The sequence below is a fragment of the Papio anubis genome, unplaced genomic scaffold, assembly GCF_008728515.1.
Source record: "Papio anubis isolate 15944 unplaced genomic scaffold, Panubis1.0 scaffold36, whole genome shotgun sequence".
Taxonomy (NCBI): Eukaryota; Metazoa; Chordata; class Mammalia; order Primates; family Cercopithecidae; genus Papio; species Papio anubis.
The window spans coordinates 245,251-261,412 of NW_022163746.1; the positions used below are offsets into that span (position 1 = coordinate 245,251).

Below are 16,162 nucleotides of genomic sequence, written 5' to 3' on the forward strand. Positions count from 1 at the left end.
TTTTCTTAAGTTCCTTGCTTTAGCTTGATGCCAGTAGTTCTAAAGAAATATAAATAGCCACATGCACAGGAGTAGTCATAATGTTTAAAAGATTTTAGTGGGTCTTTACATGATCCAATTGCTGAAAGAATGAAAAAGCCAGAAGTGAGGATTCCATTGTCCCCTCTGTAAACCAGAGGGGCAGACCTGACGGACCCTGGTCAGGTCAGTAACGTCTCAGCTAAAGAGGACCTTAAGACACCAATGAACTGAGCCTCTCTGGTGAAGAGGTGGGAATGAGAGCTCCGTGAGAGGGGCCCAGCCTCCACATTCTTCCCCAGAGTCACTGTGCACCACGTTGCTCCTCTTAGTCTCCCAGTCTCTCAGCTGCAGTGGGGACTGTTCCATTAACAAATTCTGCATTTTCATTGTGATTCTTTTATCTAGGAAAGTCCTTTGAAGACCAAGCGAATTCTGTTTCTCTCCTTGTGATGTGGTTAAATGTGTGTCCTTCCTACCTTCTCGCTTATTCCATTCTGCATGCTGCTGGGAGCTGGAACTGATGGGTCACCTGGGTTTTTGACCACGTCTCCTTGGCTTGGGGAGATCCCATTTTCTCTAAGGCTAGAAGTTGTATGGTATGAGGACACATTAAGTATTGGTGTCTGATTTCAGCAGTAGAGATAGGGTGGGCAGTGCATCTTAGTCATAAACCTGGCATACAGGAAAATAGGGACCAGCAGTCAGAAGGCAGGTCTCATCAGGATACTCTGCCCAAACTGTAGCATCTAACATTAGCCCTCCATCCCTGTGCCATCCCAGTCATCCTTTCTAGAGAGAATCTCTAATACTTTCTAATCAGAGCAAATGTCTCCCAGAGATAAGGCCTTCTGCCGTGTCCGATTTAAAGCATAGTGATGTTACGGAAAGAAAAATGAAAACTCATCAAAGAGCATTACAATAGTTGCCATTACCAGAAAAATCTGTGGCTGTCAAAAATATTTCCAAGTTGAATATTACAAGCATGTATTTAAAAAAAAAAAAAAACCTCCCAGGCAGCGAAAGATGTGGGAGAGGCTCTTAAAATCGGTTGTGATGAGATTATCCTATCGTATCTACCCCTGCTAAAGATTTAGCGCTTAATTTTAAGGAAATTGCATTTTTTAAAATCTTAAAATTTGGGAAACCGAAAATCTGACAGAGTATTCCACACTGTAAAGTGGACTCGGGCTTGGAACCCATAGTGTAGTTGAGGCCACCTGCGACAAGAGCATGGGAGACTTCAGGAGCCGCCGTGAAGAGCTCCCACGAGCCTCCGTTTCCTCATCTGCAAAATGAGATGAGGAGTTTGGAGTCAAAAATTCTGTGATTTCCCTAGTGCTTTAATCTGTTATGTGCCTGACATTCTTTGGCAGAATGAATTTCCAGAAAAGCTCTTAATCTCAAGGTTATTAAAATATACATTTTAAATATATATTATTTATATATTTAATATGTATAAATTAGAGCCTACTGTAATTTATTTGTGGACTACACAAGAGTTCCTTTTATGCGAGAGTGTCTTACGGCAGATCATTTCTGTATTTCAGTCACCAAATTCTATACTCCACCAATCCAAAATGAGTCCAGTAGAACTAAATTCATTTCTGTCCTAAATACTCTTAGAGCAAGACTTGGTCAGCATTAAGAAACAGTGCACAAGTTCTGTCTCAGAACTTCTGAAATGCCGCCATCATTCAGATCCACTAGAAGTGCAAAAGAAAAAGGATTAGCACCTTTCATGGTTCAAGATATGGCATTAAGAATGGAGAACTGGAGAAGAATTGTATCCCTCCTGTCTGACGTTTCACACGGGAGCGTTAGCAAGCTGACTTTGAACCTCTGGCACAAACCATTCCTCACGGATACCCTAAGGGGCGGCTTCGGCTAGTTAGAGTGCCTTATTTTGGAGTGAGATTTAGGTTTGATTCTGGTTTAGATTCTTCATGCTGCCACATCACCTTGGTCCAATAATCTACCTTCCTGAGCCTGGGTTTTCTCACTGTAAAAATAAGGATAAAGATAATTCCAATATTAGATTTTTTTTTTTTTTTTTTTGGTGAGAAGTCATTGTATGTAGAAGTGCCTAACAAAATACTTGGTACACAGTAGGCACTCTTAAAAATGTATTACTGTTGGCACAAAGTGTGAATGTCTATAATGCCACTGAATTGTACACTTAAAATTGGATAAAAGGGTAAGTTTTGTGTTACATATATTTTACCACACATACAAAGAGAATATTACTGGTCCTGGCCATCATCTCTCAATGCCTGAAAGGTACCAGCCACATCTTCAACACTGTGTGACCTGAGGGCAGCTTAACCAAATTGACCTTGAGTCATGGAATATTACCACACAGGTCTAATCTGACCACCCCACCTCCCACCCCCCACAAAACTGTGGTGCTCCAACCCATGCAGCCTGGGACCACAGTCTTTATACTTGTCCCACTTCTCCAAAGCTTCTCTTCAACTTCTTGAGTTGTTTTAGCAGCAAAGGAGATGGTGGTGAATGTAGAGCAGAGCCCTAACGGTCTGATAACACCTACACAATAGTGTCCAATGTTCTCCCCAAGGTGGAGCCCGTGCCTCGGGTGTCCAGGGGACAGAACAAGCTCCACCTTGATGTCGTGTTGCCCTGGTTTCTTTTTCACCACTGGGCAGTCTGTGCTTGGTCTATAACTGTCTCAGTGCTCAGCCACAGAAATGCCAGTGCTGTTTGGCTTTAATTTTTACCCAGAAAAAAGATGACTTTTGAGAAGTGATACCCATCTTTCCTTTTTTAAGTCCATTTTTGAGGCTTCGGCTCTGGAAGAGAGTGAGTGCTATGATACACTGTTTTGATTTTATTGTTTTGGTTTTGGTTATTGATGTTGCTAAAACCATTTGAGTGTATTTTATTCACAGTGAATGTATATCTTTAAAGATTCTGTTCCAGAAAATGAGTCTGTCTTTGAATTTCCCGATTTCAAATTTCTGTGGGTGTCACGCTAACAGCTTTTTCCTTTTGGAGTCAGGGGGAAGGGGCTGCAGGTGGAGAGGCAGCCTGACCTTTCTATCCTGGTGTTGCTGTTGTACAACAATGTCAGTGTATTAATACTTAACGTTAAGTGAAAGGGTAAATTTTGTGTTATATATATTGTACCACACATACAAAGAAAAGTATTGCTGTGTCTGGCCATTGTCTTTTAATGCCTGAAAGGTACCAGCCACATCTTCAACACTGTGTGACCTGAGGGTAGCTTAACCAAATTGACGTAGAGTCCTGGAAGTTAGCACAGGGGACCTGTAGTCTGCTTCTTGTTAAGGAACCATCCCATTTCAGGTGTGGTTTGTCAACAAAAAACAATAGGCAGGTGAAGAGCCAGGTGACCCGGCAGTAAGTAGTTTGGAAGAAAGAGCGCTTTGTGGATATGAATTGCATGTGATGCTGTTTTCTTTTGGTTATAGCAAGCAGATGAGACCCTGGACTTTGAGGAACAGATCTTGGAAGCTGCTAAATCCATTGCTGCTGCCACAAGCGCCCTGGTCAAATCGGCCTCAGCAGCCCAGAGGGAGCTGGTGGCCCAAGGAAAGGTGGGTAAAGCCGCTGACCACATGGGGGACACGCAACGTACAGAGAGCCTCTGAGGGCCCAGGAAAAGAGCTACAAGCCTTTGTCCTGTCCAAGGAAACACGTGCAATACCTTCCCTCCCTGAATTGCCACTCTCTGTGCTGACCGACTGAAAACTACAGAATTCAGACCAACAGAATAAGAGGTTTGGCTTCTGGGCCTCTCATCTGCTTCTTGTTAAGGAAAGCATCCCATTCCAGGCAGTGATTGGGGCCTGAATGAGACATTTATATTCCCACTGTACATTAGGCTACGTAAAGATGTAAACTGTCATATTTTCCTGGTGGGCCGCTCTAGAAGCACCGCAGTCAGCGGCTTTTATGATACCACTTTCCAGCTCCAAAGGGCTGCGTTTGTTTTCAGGACTGGTGAGCTGAATACTGGCCAACTTTGCAGTTAGCACTTTCCTAAGTCTGCTGGTGAAAGGGCCAGTCGGATTTTAATTCTGCAGTTTCTTCAGCTTTATCTTTAGTCACCCATTTGATCTACTTTAGCATAAAAGTATAGTTGTTTTTCGAGGATTCAAAGGGTTATTAGTACATTAGTAATTCTGGATATGGAACAGTCTTCTGATTTAACATATTCCATGTGTCTTCTGATTTACATACACATGGAACCATCCTATCCACACTGGCTTTCAGAGAGCCTCTCAAATGGAGAGGCCCCACAGAAAGCTGACCAGTCGTGGGTTTGGAAAATGTGGTCACCATCATTGTCATTCATTTCTGTTTGATATTAAAAGGCCTTTGCTGTCAGCGTACAGATAGGTGGAGGCAAGTTGTGTCTTGACTCGAGAACTCACACTACAGACAGGAAGGTTGTGCCTGACCATAGGCCGTGCATCTTCTTCCAGGAAGTCTTTTGTGAGCTCAGCCACAGCTTAGTCCAGTCTACATACCTTGAATTCTCTTTCTAAACCATTGTGTTGTATGTTATTCAGTATTGGTCCGTGTCTGTCTCCCCACCTGGCACATAAGCTGTTCTCTCCATCCTTCCTGTTGATCCCCTGTAGAGCCAGCATTCTGCCAACCTTGTCCTTCCTGTACTCAGCAAGTTCTTGTTGGCTGGTCAACATGTAAAGACCACAAATGTGTCATTGAACAGAACATCCTATGTCAAAAAAAAATCCTGGTTATTTCAACATTCATAAAGGGCTATGTGTCCAACACGTTGCTTAGATACTAGAGAATCCAACTTGGATATGGCAGAGTCCCTAACTGCCCTCCAAGGAACTTGTGTTCAAGCATTTAAAAAGTTGGTGACGGAGGTTCAGCCAGACTTGGGTGAACTATAGGATTATAGGCAGGACCTTGGAGTTTTACCTGACATTCAGCAAGCCCTGATATGACCCTGTCATTGTTTACACACCCCCAATTTCATATTCAAATTGAGATACTCATCTCTTACCTCATCAGGCACGTCCCACAAGCTTGAACGTATTTCCTACTGTCGCTTCTGTCTCTAGCTGTGGACAGAAAATGTTCTGCTTGCTGCTGTGATTTCTAAATAGAAACAGAGATCCGTATTTCTTCCAGCCTCTTATTTCTCTCCCACCCCTGACAAAATGGTATTTCCTTAAGACCAGGGTCTGCACTCAATTGTACCAGAGGGAGGTACACCACACTTTTTTAACATCATCTGCCAGAAACACAGTGTGGTTTTCAGGGTCAGTAATTGGGAGAGATTTAGATTTCCCTTAGACGATGAAAAAAGGAGGCCTAGTGGCTCCCGCATTTGAAATGGAGAAAGCTCGGCAGAGGAGTAAGTGTAGAAAGACAGCCCCAGGCCATCATTCCTGAGACGTTTCCCAGAAATGCAGTACCTGGCAGCTAAATGGAGCCATTCTTAGCATTTCCCATTTCCTCTTGGTGGCGAAACTTGCCGGGATGTGCTATGCAATCTTGGCATGGCCTGCGTCCCACATGAGAAAGGTTGCTCCCTTCTTAGGCCTGTGCTGTTGGCAGGAGGCACCAAGTGGGGTGCACGTCTGGTTCCTGAGCAAGGTGTGGGGACGAGGGGCTGTGACCACTGGGGCTGCCTGCCCTCATGGCCAATTTCTCGACTCTCTTCTCTAGGTGGGCTCCATCCCTGCCAATGCTGCAGACGACGGACAGTGGTCACAGGGGCTGATTTCTGCTGTGAGTTGCCTTCTCCTTCCTCCCAGTTTGCTTTTTGGGTCCCCTGAGGGAGGTTTGGGCCTTGGGTCACTTCTCTGTTGACTGTCCCCAGGCCCGGATGGTGGCGGCTGCGACCAGCAGTCTCTGTGAGGCGGCCAATGCCTCTGTTCAGGGACACGCCAGTGAGGAGAAGCTCATCTCATCTGCCAAGCAGGTCGCCGCTTCCACGGCTCAGCTGCTGGTGGCCTGCAAGGTGAAGGCCGACCAGGATTCAGAGGCCATGAGGCGGCTACAGGTAATGGTCACTGATGCTGGTGGGAAAATACTCCTGTTGGAGCGGGTAAGTGTCACCAAAGGGGACAAGCCTCACTTCCTTGGCATGCCCCACCAGGCCTTCCATCAGCCAGCTCTGTCCACATTGCAGCCTCATCTACTGCGTGCGTCCATGCATCCTCCACTGTTGCCCCGCCAAGCTGCCATTCTCCGCGTGTGCCTTCTGGTCTCATGCCCTGGGGCCCTGCTCCTCACCAGCCCAACCCAGCAGACCCCTACTTGTCCTTTGTGACTCATCTTCAAAGTCCTCTGTTCTGGGAAGCCCTCCCTGACTCCCAGTGTCTGGGCAGCTTATCCCTCTTCTGTTGTTTGAGAGCCCCTAGGCAGACCACTCAGGTTCCCATCACATGTTACCACTGCAGGTCTGTCCGTGAGCAGCTTGTGAGCCTCTTAGATGCAGATACCACACCTTCATCTGTGCCTCTCACATGTTACTAACTTGGTGCCTGCTTCAGAGGAGGCCTTCAGCCAATGTCTGCTACAGAAGGGAGTAAAGGAACTGAGATTATATGAGATTGTGGCTGCTTCCCAGAGCCCAGAGAACATGTTAGGAAGGTAACAATCAAGTCCTTCCCAAAGCAGATACATTTTCCTGATTGCTTGAATTGTAAAAATATTTTAAACACAATAAAAGAAATGCTTAAATGAAAAAAAAATCACACGGCCCCCAACATCTTCATATATCAAACGTTATCATTGTTTTCTGTTCATTTTTATCTACATATAAAATATTGTCCAGTTGTAATCATGGCAAGATACATTCTGCTTTCTTTTCACTTAACATTTTATCATATGTATTTTTTCCTTGAAGATAAGGCTTCATTAACTTCTCTATGCAAAGCTAGCTGGCCCATTCTTCATGAGTTCCATTTTTAATGATTGCATGATATTGCATCAACTGATTACGCCAGAATTTCTCTATACTTTGGACATTTTGTTTCCAATTTTCAAGTTTTTTTATTGTAAGTGTTAAAATGCAGATCGTCTGTATTGCCAAAAGTATGTTTACGTCAGTCATGAAGCAAATCATAAATGGCAGAAATGTTTGAATAGTTCTACCAAAGCTCAGAACTCTTGTTTTACTGTAAAAGGCCTAAAGTGCATTTCTGTTGTTTTGGACTCTTGAGTCCCTCTCTGACCCACCTCCCTCACCTTTATTTGATACCTGGGATAAACCCAGGGAAAAATTGAGGAGCTGTGTGTTTGTGAATATGTGATTTCTGGGTCTGGGGCACATTTGTGAGGAAAACATCCTGAGTTAAGAGACCTGGTTCAAGTCCTGCTTCTGCCATTTTTCAGGTGCGTAATCTTATATAAATCACTGAAAACTTTTCAGGGGCTTCATCTGTAAAATGGGGATAGAGCCATCCACACTGACTCTTATGAGGGTCAAATAGGAGAATGGATATGACAGTGCTTTGTTAGGTCCTAAGGATTTACACAGATCGAATGCAGCATCGCTCTTGTTCCCATCATTACCGATTTAACTGGATGCTGCAGTGTTGTGTTTGAGCCCCTTATAAATGACTCAGGAGTTCCCTGGGGCTAGATGGACCTAGGTGCAGATCCCAGATGTAGAACTTGCTAGCTACCAAATCTTAGGTTTCTTTTTTTTTTTTTTTTTTTGAGACGGAGTCTTGCTCTGTCGCCCAGGCTGGAGTGCAGTGGTGCAATCTCGGCTCACTGCAAGCTCCGCCTCCCGGGTTCACGCCATTCTCTGGCCTCAGCCTCCCGAGTAGCTGGGACTACAGGCGCCCGCCACTGCGCCCGGCTAATTTTTTCTATTTTTTTTTAGTAGAGACGGGGTTTCACCATGGTCTCGATCTCCTGACCTTGTGATCCGCCCGCCTCGGCCTTCCAAAGTGCTGGGATTACAGGCGTGAGCCACCGCGCCCGGCCCAAATCTTAGGTTTCTTAACCTCGGTTTCACATCAGAAAAGCAGGCTAAAGATTTCTGACCTGATAAACCCTCTGGTGAATACGCACATGGTGATTACTTGTCAAATATTAATTGGTTCCCTTCCCATCCTGTGCAAGCCCTCATAGTTTGCATTGGGCACTTGAGTTCACAGACCAGGCTGGGCAGTTAACTTTGAATGAGAAGAACTCTCAGCTTTCTGATGGCAAACCCTCAAGCACAAACCTTCAACCCTGAGGGGGCGCTGGACAAGAAATACGAGAGGTTTAATGAAGCCTTAACCACTTTTAGAAGAAAACTCCAAACCTCAGCTGGCATGTCCCTGGGGACATGCTTCATGAGCATTAAAAATAAGCCAATACAGGCAACAGCCCTTAAGGAAGACCGAAAAGCTCTTCTTTACCTGTCTCTAGCAATCGCTCCATCTTAAGAGCCTGTGGTGCAAAGCCCAGCTGAGACCCTAAAAGTACGTGCACAAGGCCATAGTTACTGTGAGGCTCCCAGCCCTTCCACACGAGGGTAGCCCTTCATTCCCTCAAAGCCTTCAGTGAGCACCAACTGTGGACAGCCACAGTGCCGCTGCTGGGGATGCAGGGATTCCAGTCACCGTCCCTGCCTTCAAGTTGCTGACTATCCAGGAGGGGACAGCCAGCCACAAGCATGGTAAAGGCTGCAGTGATGCCGGCACAGCACACTCCAGGCACACACAGGGAGAGGGTGTGGGTAGAGCTAAGGGAGCCAGGCGGAAGTGATGTCTGCGCCAAGTCCTCAAGTATGTGCTAAATCAGATGGAGGCAGGGGAGTGGTTTTCCAGACCAAGGAGGCAGAACTCAGGCTTGCCTCTGTTAACACACGTATCACATTGCTGGAATCATTTATTAAACATTTACATAATTATAATTCCCCTCAAAAATGAGTGTTCCTTGAGGGCCAGGCACTTTGTCTCATTCATCTGTGAGTGTCCAGTCCCAGTGTTGGTAGACTCCATGGATGGATGGACAGACAGATGGGTACTCGCTGGCTGGAGAACTTCATGTTGTAACTGGATAATCAGTTGACTCACAGTCTCACAAACTGTACCTTCATGTCTATTCTTGCCGGGCCCAAATGGCTGTTTCTAATGATATCATGTATGTTTTGTTCACTCTCCAGGCGGCAGGAAATGCTGTGAAAAGAGCCTCAGACAATCTTGTCCGTGCAGCCCAGAAGGCAGCATTTGGCAAAGCTGATGATGACGATGTTGTAGTGAAAACCAAGTTTGTGGGGGGCATTGCTCAGGTTTGTAATTGAATCAAGAATAGTGTTTACTTCCCGAGGTAGGTGTCAGGTTATAACAGAGAGACAAAAGAACAGTGACTTCAAGATGAAAGTTTATTTCTTCCTCATGTACCAGAGATGGTGTGGTGTTCCCTTCGTGTCTGAGAGCCAGGTCCGTCTGCCTTGCTATTTCACCATCCCTGAGATGTTACCTTTGGCCATGTGGTCCATTTGGCTCAGTAGCCCCCTCAGCTTTCCATCCGGCAAGGAGGGGAGGCCATGACCCTAAGCTGCAGGCATTACTTCCTCTCACATATGTTGGTCAGCTCCCTGCACAGGAGGCTGGGCAATGTCGTATTCTTTTTTGAGTAGCATTTGCCTAGATAAAAATCAAGGATTCTATTGTAGAAAAGAAGAAGAACAAAAATGGAGGACAGCAATATTATTTAAATAAAATACATTTGGAGCTACTGCCCGCTCCAGACATTGGGCTCTGCAGAGAGAGCATGCTTTCCCTCTCCCAGCACTGTTACAAGAGCAGTTGGGATTCTGACTTAGGCAGGATGACATTTTCATGCATGGGAGTGAGGAGAAAGCTCTAGGAAGTCAGGCTTGCACTTTTTGATGTGTGTCCATCTCATAAATCCATTTTAGGGGGCTGTTTTATTTGTCCACACCAGGAGCACTGAAGTTACTCAAGCCCCATGCCTGCCTTAGCTCTTCCTGAAGCACGCCCTGTGTTTGGCTATGCACTGCATGTGTTTTTACCAGAATGTGTTTCTCATGAGAAGTTTCACAGCAAAGGGGCTCTGATCAAATAAGGCTGGAGAATACTGCATTCAATAACCCCGCCCTGGTAATGATAGTCATTAGCCTAGGAAAGGCTCTGGAAAGCCAGGAAAGGAACTGACTTTGCCTTTTTGAACACAACTTTCCCTTTTCACACAATACCTGTTAGCAAATCTTCCTCAGATCACACCTTAAAAGCATGAAATAAGCATTTGAGGGCCATCTGGTGGTTCAGGGTTCCGCTTTAGCTTTGCCCATACCTGGACCAGGTCTTCCTCCACTGGCTGGGTGACTCCAGACAAGTGGACCTACATCGCTCAGCTTCAGATTTCTTCTTGGAAAAACAAGACTTTCAACTGGGTGTGCTTCACAGAGCAGCCACTTCAGTGAAGAGTATTTGCACCAGAGCCTGGTACATAGGAAGGCTGTAGTAGATGTTTGCTGTTAAATCACCGGGCAGACCGAGCATGTTTTCATGGCTCGGCTGGGTCGTTAGTCTCAAACCCCAAACAGTGACAGAGGCTGGTCTCCAGAGCCAAGACTGTTCCTGATGTGCTGCAGTGCCCCATGGTCACGGGAGCCGTGGAGCTCACATGAGCACTGGGGTGTGGGGAGGGTTTTCTAGAAAGCGTTAGGTCCATCCAGCTTGTTGCTTTCTTTCTAGATCATCGCTGCCCAGGAAGAAATGCTAAAGAAAGAGCGAGAACTGGAAGAAGCAAGGAAAAAACTGGCCCAGATCCGCCAGCAGCAGTATAAGTTTTTACCCACCGAGCTGAGGGAAGATGAGGGCTAAGGTGCGCGCCCAGATGGCAAGTCCCAAGGGATGGCCCTGGCTGAACTGGACAGTGTTCCTGAGAGGCTGGGCACTTACCTGGAAACTGCCCACCTCCCCCCGGGGTGAGCCTGGAGCCCTGCGTGCTTGTTCTCACATCTCTGTCCCGTCGGCACCGGCTGCATGATCGTGATGTCACACGGTACAATGTCCTACCCACAGCTCCTCTGCCGCCTCCCCTCCTGCCTCACTGTGTCTCAGGAGAGAGGGGTGCACATTTCGTGGACTGTTACCAACAAAGAAAAGTCAGTATTATGTCGTTCTCAGACACGTTTGCTTTTGTTGGTCCTTCTCTTAGGCCTGCTCCTGGACCTCTTTGTGGCACTGTAACAGGGACAAAAATCATTGATGTCATAGAATATTCTTCTTCCTCTCAGGAGAAGACGGAAGCTGGAGTTGGACATGGTTCATAAAAGCCAGAAACAAACCCGTGTGGACTCCGGGAGGGTGACTGAGGTCCTCCTTCCATGTCTTGAGCACTGGCTCACCCAGGGGGTGAAAAATTCCCGCTCCTGTTTGCACGCTTTCTTGCCTCCGTGTGTAAGCTCCTTGTACAACCTAGACCCATCTTGTATTTTGTGGCTCAGAAAACTGAACAATTATTTTTTCCCTCCATAGTCCAAAGGGCAGAGTTGTGGGAGGCCGTCCGGGCTTGGTGAGCAGGGGCTATAATAAAATCTGTGGGCTCCTTCCTCTGCAGAGGCTGTTTCAGTTCATACAGAGTCATCCACACAAACCCACGGCTCCCATTTGACAGTCAGTGGAACGCTCGTCTCCTGAGTGTCCAGGGTGGGGATTCTGCTGGCATAAAGAGCTTCCTCAGTGAGTCATCTTTAGGTCCCACGCTGGTTTCTATGCCTTCAGAATGGTCACAAGCCCGGATTGGAAAGCATCTGCTTACAAACCTGTCACCTGCCCTCCAACCCAAGACGCCTTTTTTTCTGTCTTGATATTTAGAAAATCTAAATGCATCCTAAAATCAATGTGAACCTTTAACAAGATAGTTTTACTTATTATCACATAAGTGAAGACATAAGATTTTTTCAGAGTTCATTTTCTGGATGTCACACGTCCACAATTTTGTATTTTTCCCCTCTTTTCTTTCCCCTTTTCTTTTCAGAACCCTCCCATGGGAAGGGCACCGGAAGCCCTTGAATTTACCCTTAATCTGCGCCTTTAGCCAAGGCAGTGCATGGAAGATGAATGGCTTGACAGAGTCTAATGCCAGGGAGCAAGAGTGTCTGAAAATTCACAGTGGGGGAGGTAAAAGTTAACGGAAGTACATGATTTACAAAACTGGTAACAGTTAAAGGCACTCACCCTCTGCCTCTCTTTCTGGTGTGCTGTCGTGTCTCAGACTCCATCCACACTATAGTTTCAAAGTTCCACCGACGGGGGAAAGTGGGTGCTTTGGTCCTTCAACGATGTCACCTTTCGACCTTGCCTGATGATCTTGTTTCACCAGATTCTAGCCCATGTCATGGTTTTAAAATATATAAACTTCTGACAGCTTCCCGTAAGTTACTTGTAAGTGCTTGCACGTATTAGAATTTTTTTTTCAGACCAGTGAAGTTAGAGAAAAGACACTGTAAAGGAAAAGCAAGTGAGAGAGTGTGTAGGACACTGACAGTGTGTGGGTACCAGTTCTGAAGAGGAGGGGAGCTGCTAGAGCCCTAGCCTCTTGGGGAAAAGCTGGCACACCCTTGGCTCACCCTCTTTAAGTGGAGCTGATCCAACACCTTATGCCTGCCCTGGCTGGACACTGAGAGGAGGGGCACACGTGCTTCCAGAGACCCTCAGAAGTCAGACCCCAATGCTCAGAGTCACCATGTGTTAATGGCCTCCTGTAACAGGGCTCTGGGGAGCCCCTCTGTGGCCCAGCCCACCCCACCCTCTGCTCTTCTATGCTATGCCCAGGGCAGCTGCCCTCTTCCGCCTGTCCCCCGTCACATCCTGGAACCCCAGGACCGAGGCAGGGGCAGGCGGTGAGTTCTCCCACCCTGCCTCAGAGTCGTTTAAAACCTTTACTGCATTTGATACCAGAAAAACCTCCAGAGACAAACCAAATGCAAAGGCCTGTCCTTTACAACTCTAAAGAACAGGCGTCGAAGAAAGTTTATTTTTGTAGGAGCTGTATAAATACTCACCTTTCTGGAGTCATCCAGTGCTGGGAGCTTTGGGGAGTTTGGTTCTCAGTTATCACCTGGTGTGGTCCCAGTTTCTCATCTGTCCTTTCCTCATCCACCCTGCTTATGTGTATGTGAATGGCCTCGTGGCCGGCATGGTGGTTTCTCAGTTCATAAGATGGTTGAAGGGCCATGCCTTGTCTGGGTGTTATTTAATAAGCATTACCGCAGTGTCCTCAGTTGGCACTGAGGGGGCCTTCTGGTTCTTCAAAGGAAAATCAGTAACACAGGCATGAGTTCATTTGGGAGTGTGAACTTCCAGAGCATCTAGGAAGGGAGTGGTGTCGGCGTAAAAATGGTCCCAGGTCTGGAGCACAGAAATGTGTCTGTGTGAAGAGGGAGCAGCTGTGTGGATGTGTTTCTTCTCACGCCCCTCTGCTCCTTGAGGGCTTTTTGAATCCTTGGGCTGATTTTTTGTGCCAGAAATTGCTGTTCCTGATGGCCAAAAGGGGAACCTGAAGTGGATTTCAGAACTGCCCAGTGACTTGAAAATTTGGATTTTACTTGGTTCTGCCTTTCAGAAGTCTTTAGATAGGGAAGCTAAGGTCATGTTTGGTGACATGAACAGCCCTTGTTTAAATTTTGCCGGTGTCCAGCCAGCTGTGGCCCTGGCCGTCTGTGCAGGCAGGTTCCTGAATTCCTGGTTGGCCCTGCAGTCGGTCATCGCAGTCCCTCCAGGTCGGCTGCAGAGGCAGCTGCCCAGCCTGCAACCTGTGCATGGGCCTTAAGAAGTGAGCTGCCTGCAGCCTCATGGCATATGCTTTTATCAGGGAAAACCCTTTGAGCTTCTCCTGGGTCTCACCTGCTTGCTTTCCGGCTGTCTTAGTACGTTCACAGGCAACTAAAGCCTGTTCCTAATTCATCAAAAATTATAACCAAAATTCACCATAGCCTGAGAGTAAACCCCACCTCCAAAGTGATGCCAAAGCCAGCAACACCTCATGAAGCAACCAGACACAGGTCAGAAGTGGTGAGCAAGCCATGGGCTCTGCTCCTGGGGAACTCGCAGGCTGCTCCCTGAGGAGCCTTGGTTTCCTCCCTGGCAGGTAGTTGCCAGAATCTTCTCTCCCAGCTTTCAGGTTCTGGACTCCGGAAAGGCTTCTGGGATTCTGGCCCTAAGACCCCCAGCAGAGACTATCTGCATGTTCCATTCTCAGATTCCTGAAGGAAAGGTACCCTCCGTTGACCGAGGGGCTGGCTGCTTCTGAGACTTACCAAACCCAAGAAATTTGGAGACGTTCACCTCAGGCTAAAAGGCAGTGGTCCCGAGTTCAGAAAGCAAAAGACCTTGACAACTGTGCTAGTAGTGGCTCTGGTCCTCTGTCTCCACAGTGCTGGCCTCTGCTGGGGAAGGCATCTTTCCCAAAGGTATCCCCAAGTACCATGTGGAAAATGTCCTCAGTCTGTTGCTCCATCTTTCTGAGCCTGTGCTTGGTATGTTATGTTTATGGTCATTACGGATGACTGTGTGCAGAGCTTCGGTTTTTTCTTTTTAAGCTACAAAGAAGAACTATTTCTTCTCAATAAAAAAGGTTTGGATTCGGCCTCTTCCTCTGAGCCCACCTCCCAGCCCTCCAGGGAGCATCAATGTACCTGAGTCACTTTATCTGCATCTCTTCATCCCACAAAACACGAGGCTGGGTCTCATTCAGCTGCCTCTCACCAGCCTTCAAGATCCAGAAGAAAACAGGAACGTTCAGCTCTGCCCTGTGTCCTGTCTAATCACATACATTAATTTATCTAACCACATAAGTTATTTTTTTTATTTGCCAGAAATAAACCTTTAAAGGAACAAACCTGTGTGGAGGACTCATGGGAACGGGAGGAAGGTGGACAAGAAGGGGGAGGAAACCGTCTTTATCGTGAGAGTAGATTTCCACCTTGAGGACTAGCTCCACAGTTACCAGAGCTATGTCAGGAGAGAGAGAGCACGCACGTGTGTGTGAGTGAGTGACAGACGCGAAGCCACAGGGTGCCAGTGAATTTCATGTAGCTTTGCTCACACAAGAGTTAACTTGGAGAAATTCCAGGAGCAGGCGTCCTGGACAAGTAGCTTGGGGACTTTTTGGCTTTACATACCACCTCTGTCGGAAGACTGCCCAGTTAAATACAGAAGTGCATATGGGATCATCTCCAAACTTGACCCAGGCCCTGACACAGGAAGGTTTAGGTTCACTTCTGACAGCTGAGTCCACAACTGCAATCCCCAGAGGCTGCCAGGCCCTCCTTCCTGTTTGGGAGTGGGAACTGCCAGGCCAGAAATCCCTGTTTGTGAGGGGCAGCCAGACTTAGAAAAATGTGAGGCATTTCTAATCTGCAAGAGGGGGTGTCAAAGAATCACCATAGCAACGAAGAGAGTCACTGCTGTGTCTAACAACCAATAAGATAAATTTTTTTTTTCACCCTTAAAAGGATGATTTAGGATTTCTAAGCCAGTTGATAATGAAGGTTTTTATATCTTTGACTTAACAAGAACAACAAAAATGAGGTTGGGGCTGACCATACGCACAGCGAAGGTGGGAAGCCTGAGCCAACCAGAAAGGGGTAAGAGGACTCAGCGAGTCTCCTGTGTGTCAGATCGGTGCTGCTGGACAGCTGGAGCCCAGCCCTTGGCAGCCGTGGGGAAGGTGGTGTGACCATTTTGCAGAACGGCACACCAAGACTCATGCAGAAGTGGTCATGTCTGTAGGAATTCAGATCCTCTGCACAGGCAGCTCAGTCAGGCTGCCCTATCAACTCAGACCTTAACTTGGACGTGCCCCGGCCCCTGCTGTGTATAGAACGCTGGGGATCCGAGCCTACTTCCCGGAGGAGGTCACAGTCCAGGGAGGGCAAACATTGACCCATGGCCGTGGGAGTCAAGGGCAGAGCCCTGAAGCTGGGAAGGATTTCCAAGAGGAGGACATTTGGCCTGACTCCTACTGAATAGGAGTTCCCCAGACAGAGAAGGGACGGGGTGGCACTCCAGGCTGCAGGAACCGCACTTACGTAGACCTGGGTTTCTGAAGAGGCAGTTGCCTAAGGAGGTGAACAATTCAGTGAGGCCAGAGAGGACGGCAGCCAGGAGCACAGCGTGAGGGGCCTTGTGTCAGGGAG

At 47.2% G+C, this 16,162-nt stretch overlaps 1 protein-coding gene across 1 annotated transcript in view; it reads left to right on the forward strand.

Annotated features, from left to right (window-relative positions):
• Positions 1-14,862, forward strand: part of LOC116268521 (talin-2-like) — a 253,145-nt gene extending 238,283 nt beyond the window's left edge. Inside the window, exons 53-57 of the mRNA XM_031662038.1 lie at positions 3,471-3,596; positions 5,710-5,772; positions 5,864-6,046; positions 9,155-9,280; positions 10,713-14,862. Coding sequence (XP_031517898.1) covers positions 3,471-3,596; positions 5,710-5,772; positions 5,864-6,046; positions 9,155-9,280; positions 10,713-10,841 — 627 coding nt within the window. The 3' untranslated portion in view covers positions 10,842-14,862. The remainder of the gene's footprint in view (positions 1-3,470; positions 3,597-5,709; positions 5,773-5,863; positions 6,047-9,154; positions 9,281-10,712) is intronic.
• The last annotated feature ends 1,300 nt before the right edge of the window (positions 14,863-16,162 follow it).